At 48.4% G+C, this 5,000-nt stretch overlaps 1 protein-coding gene across 1 annotated transcript in view; it reads right to left on the reverse strand.

Annotated features, from left to right (window-relative positions):
• The window catches only part of col7a1 (collagen, type VII, alpha 1), a gene marked incomplete at both ends in the record, with an annotated part of 60,723 nt that overhangs the window by 48,418 nt on the left and 7,305 nt on the right, over positions 1–5,000 (reverse strand). Inside the window, 5 exons of the mRNA XM_084460746.1 lie at positions 559–705; positions 972–1,103; positions 1,183–1,326; positions 4,060–4,332; positions 4,486–4,608. Coding sequence (XP_084316872.1) covers positions 559–705; positions 972–1,103; positions 1,183–1,326; positions 4,060–4,332; positions 4,486–4,608 — 819 coding nt within the window. The remainder of the gene's footprint in view (positions 1–558; positions 706–971; positions 1,104–1,182; positions 1,327–4,059; positions 4,333–4,485; positions 4,609–5,000) is intronic.

A 5,000-nucleotide genomic window follows, 5' to 3' on the forward strand; every position in this document is an offset into this window, starting at 1 on the left:
TGGGCAGTGTGAGTATTTAAGTGTTCTTAGGTGTGGACAGTGTGAGTATTTAAGTGTTCTTACGCGTGGACAGTGTCAGTATTTAAGTGTTCTTAGGTGTGGACAGTGTGAGTATTTAAGTGTTCTTAGGTGAGGACAGTGTGAGTATTTAAGTGTTCTTAGGTGTGGACAGTGTCAGTATTTAAGTGTTCTTACATGTGGACAGTGTGAGTATTTAAGTGTTCTTACGCGTGGACAGTGTCAGTATTTAAGTGTTCTTAGGTGTGGACAGTGTGAGTATTTAAGTGTTCTTAGGTGAGGACAGTGTGAGTATTTAAGTGTTCTTAGGTGTGGACAGTGTCAGTATTTAAGTGTTCTTAGGTGAGGACAGTGTGAGTATTTAAGTGTTCTTAGGTGTGGACAGTGTCAGTATTTAAGTGTTCTTACGTGTGGACAGTGTGAGTATTTAAGTGTTCTTACGTGTGGACAGTGTGAGTATTTAAGTGTTGTTACGTGTGGACAGTGTCAGTATTTAAGTGTTCTTAGGTGTGGACAGTGTGAGTATTTAAGTGTTCTTACGTGTGGTGACTCTGACGGAGACGGGGGGGCCCTCTCTGTTCTGGACGAGGGCCTTGACCATCACCTCGTACTGGGCCCCCGGGTCCAGCTGCTTCAGGTCCACAGACGTCACGTTACCCGGGACCAGCTGGCTCCTCTCCTCCCCCCCTACCAACAGGGGGGTGTCAAAATGGCCGCCACACAGCAGTGATGCACTGTAATGTCTATCTACTAACTATAGCAGGACAGAGATCCTTATAATCAAGGGCAGGATTCATTTTAGGGCAGAGGTTTTCAGGGCTAGTCTTAAGGTAAACAGCGTTAACTACAGGTGAATATTATGGGATGGATACAAAGTAGATGCATCTAAAACACAAAGAACAAGTGAATGGTGGAACACGCAAAACCCCGCCCACGCTCGGCGAGACTCTCACCGTCCGTCCTCTTCCACGCCACGCGATAGGCCGTCGCACCCTGAACTCCGACCCACGTCACCCTGACGACCTCGCCTTGGGACTCCTGGACCTGGAGTGACGTCACGGTTCCCACGACAGCCGTTTCCGGATCTGCAGAGGAACGCAGGGGAGGTCAGCCCACGTGTTCCGTCAGTTAGGATGGGTCCTTCCTGAGGTCAAGGTGCACTACCTGTTCTGGTGTTCTGAGTGGCAGGACTTCCTTCCCGAGAGCCAATCAACGAAGAGACTGACACTTGGTAGGCGGAGTTTGGCTGCAGCCCCTCAATAGTGAAGAAGTTGACATCAGCAGACATGGTGCGCGACGCCTCCACCCCTGTAGAACGAACCCAGCAGAGAGGGTGAACCCCACAGGAACATTATCACGTTTCAGAGAGAAGAGCGTGAGCATTTTCATTTCATTCATGGGTTTATTTCTCAGGGACAATGACAACCAATCAACAGTCAAACTGTAAATGAGGTAGAGTTTCCATCTGCTGCCCCTGGCAGCCTAAAATTACAACAGCAAGAAAATAACAAGAACGAAAACCAACAAACAAGCAAACACCCAAAGGCGGCAAAACCAGACAACAAGCGGCAACCAAAGAACAAAGCAAACAAACCAGCAAACAAACCAGCAAACAAACCAGCAAACCAAACCAGCAAACCAAACCAGCAAACCAAACCAGCAAACCAAACCAGCAAACAAACCAGCAAACAAACCAGCAAACCAAACCAGCAAACAAACCAGCAACCACAGGCGCGTAACCCTCGGACAGCAACGCAAAAAAACAAACTCACCCAAACAAACCAACTCAAACCAAACGGATCCAAACTAACCAAAGCTAAACCAGAAGCTACGGACGAGCCCCCATTTTTGTTACGACCGAGCTCATACGAGTCATAATAAAGAGGGAGTCACACGCCCAAACCTGAGGTAACAGGATATGTAAGGACAATAACACAATAAACAACAACAAAAGACAGATGAGATATGAAGTGTGAGTGATAGGGTAGCGGATGAGTGATATGAGTAGTGTAGGGAGTGGATGAGTGATATGAGTAGTGTAGGGAGTGGATGAGTGATATGAGTAGTGTAGGGAGTGGATGAGTGATATGAGTAGTGTAGGGAGTGGATGAGTAGTGTAGGGAGTGGATGAGTGATATGAATAGTGTAGGGAGTGGATGAGTGATACGAGTAGTGTAGGGAGTGGGTGAGTGATATGAGTAGTGTAGGGAGTGGATGAGTGATAGGGTAGTGTAGGGAGTGGATGAGTGATATGAGTAGTGTAGGGAGTGGATGAGTGATATGAGTAGTGTAGGGAGTGGATGAGTGATATGAATAGTGTAGGGAGTGGATGAGTGATAGGGTAGTGTAGGGAGTGGATGAGTGATATGAGTAGTGTAGGGAGTGGATGAGTGATAGGGTAGTGTAGGGAGTGGATGAGTGATATGAGTAGTGTAGGGAGTGGATGAGTGATAGGGTAGTGTAGGGAGTGGATGAGTGATATGAGTAGTGTAGGGAGTGGATGAGTGATATGAGTAGTGGAGGGAGTGGATGAGTGATATGAGTAGTGTAGGGAGTGGATGAGTAGTGTAGGGAGTGGATGAGTGATATGAGTAGTGTAGGGAGTGGATGAGAGGGTAGTGGAGGGTGTGAGTGTTGGATGAATCTAACTAATACCACTCATATAAAACTAATCTAAGCAAGCAAACAAAACAAGCTTCAAAATGGCCGCTGGGCCTTTGTCTCCAGGGCGCACCCAGACCCAGGTGCACCCTATCAACGCTGATGACCCGCCTCCACCTACTGGACACAAAGAACACACACACGACACCACCCACACACACACACACACACACACACACACACACACACACACACACACACACACCAGCAGATGGAGCGGGCGGGTCGTCACAAGAGAGACGATAAAAGACATGAAAGGACAGCGATGGCATGCAGACAAAACCAATGCACATGTGAGCCCAACACACACGAGACACTCCAGCAGAGCAGACACAGTAACAGGAGACTATAGCATGCATTAGGGCAGAACAGACACGCCTTCAGTAAAAGCCCCCATACGACGCTAAACACACATCAGCACGGAGAGCAACAGCACGCGCTGCACAAGACAAACACACACTAGAGGCCAGACGAGCAGCTGGGACGAGACCGCTGGCAAGAAGCTGGAGAAGCAGTGCTAATGTACTCAACACGTGGCTGGCTATCAACACGCCAGCATTTTAGCTGCCCAGTGAAGGAACGGGAAGTATTAAGTTCTCTAAATATGTGTCCTGTGACTCGGGATGAGAGGGTATGTCTCATCCATACCTGTGATGCCTTCATTGAGAATGCAGAGTGGCTAAAGGCCCTCTTTGTAACGGGTAGAAGAGGGTGTCTGAATGGGTAGAAGAGGGTATCTGAATGGGTAGAAGAGGGTATCTGAATGGGTAGAAGAGGGTATCTGAATGGGTTGGGGGTGTAAAAATAAATCACCAAAAGGCAGATACAGTGTGCGGTCTCTTCAATCTTTGACTTTTTGTAATGGGTACAACTCAGTCTCCTCCAGTGTGACCTTAGTTGTCTGGTTAGTATTTGACCTCTGTATGACCTCTGTGTGACCTCTGTGTGATACAGTAAGTATTTGACTTCTGTGTGACCTCAGTGTGACCTCTGTGTGATACAGTAAGTATTTGACCTCTGTGTGACCTCTGTGTGATACAGTCCATGTCTGAAGCTGAGGGGGAGCAGTATTATGCGATATTTTAAAAATAAGGCAAAGATTTCCATACTTAATTCGATTATCCCAACAAAAAAAATGACAGTATACTTTCTTATAATAAAGAAATGGTGATACAGTAGGCGTTTGCTTGCTTGCTAACTTTCTGTCCAAGACTGAGTTTGTTTGTTTGTGTTTAAGTGTCTTAAGTGTGTGAGGTGAGATTATCAGTGCATTCATACAGGATACAACTTGGATGTGTCAGTGGTTATTGAATTTCTGATGAATCTGAAGATGACACGCTCTCTAAAAACAGACGTGTCGGTCAGGATAGCCACGCCTACCATCTTCACGGCGCCAGGTGACCTTGTAGCCGGTTGCCCTGGAGATAGGTGACCATGTGATACGTATCCTTCGCGAGTTGACGTCGATGACCCGAAGGCCGGTGACGACGCCCGGTCCCGAATGACTATTGGTCCTGGCCGAGACGGTGGCCGCCTCCCCGACCCGCCGACCAATCACAGAGGCCACGCCGATGACCAGGGCCTCGTCCGGCTGTAGGCCCTCGATGGTGAAGGAGGCGGAGTCTGCTCCCAGGACGCGCGACTGCTCCGCACCTGACACACCCCAGAGGGAGGGGCACAGTCACTAACACACACACGGTCACTAGCACAGGACACAGTCACTAAACACACACTACTGTATACTATACTAGAGTGGGGAGATGTCACCATGCCACCAATGTCACCATGCCACCCCAGAACACTCACTGGTCCCTTGCCTCCACGTGACCCTGTAGCCTGTTGCCCCGGCGACGCCATTCCAGGCGATTCTCATTCTCCGACTGTTGGCGTTGGTCACTTTCAGGTTGGTCACTCTGCTCAAGGCTTCGACTGAAATCAATCAATCAATCAATCAATCAATCTCTCCTCTCTCTATCCCTGTCCATCTCTATCTCTCTCTCTCTCCATCCCTGTCCATCTCTCTCCATCCCTATCCATCTCTCTCCATCCCTGTCCATCTCTCTCTCCATCCCTGTCCATCTCTCTCTCCATCTCTATCCATCTCTCTATCCATCTCTCTCTCCATCCCTATCCATCTCTATCCATCTCTCTCTCCATCCCTGTCCATCTCTATCCATCTCTCTATCCATCTCTCTCTCCATCCCTATCCATCTCTATCCATCTCTCTCTCCATCTCTGTCCATCTATATCCATCTCTCTCTCCATCCCTGTCCATCTCTCTCTCCATCTCTCTCTCCATCCCTGTCCATCTCTCTCTCCAT

Source organism: Borostomias antarcticus (genome assembly GCF_949987555.1).
Source record: "Borostomias antarcticus genome assembly, chromosome: 33".
Taxonomy (NCBI): domain Eukaryota; kingdom Metazoa; phylum Chordata; class Actinopteri; order Stomiiformes; family Stomiidae; genus Borostomias; species Borostomias antarcticus.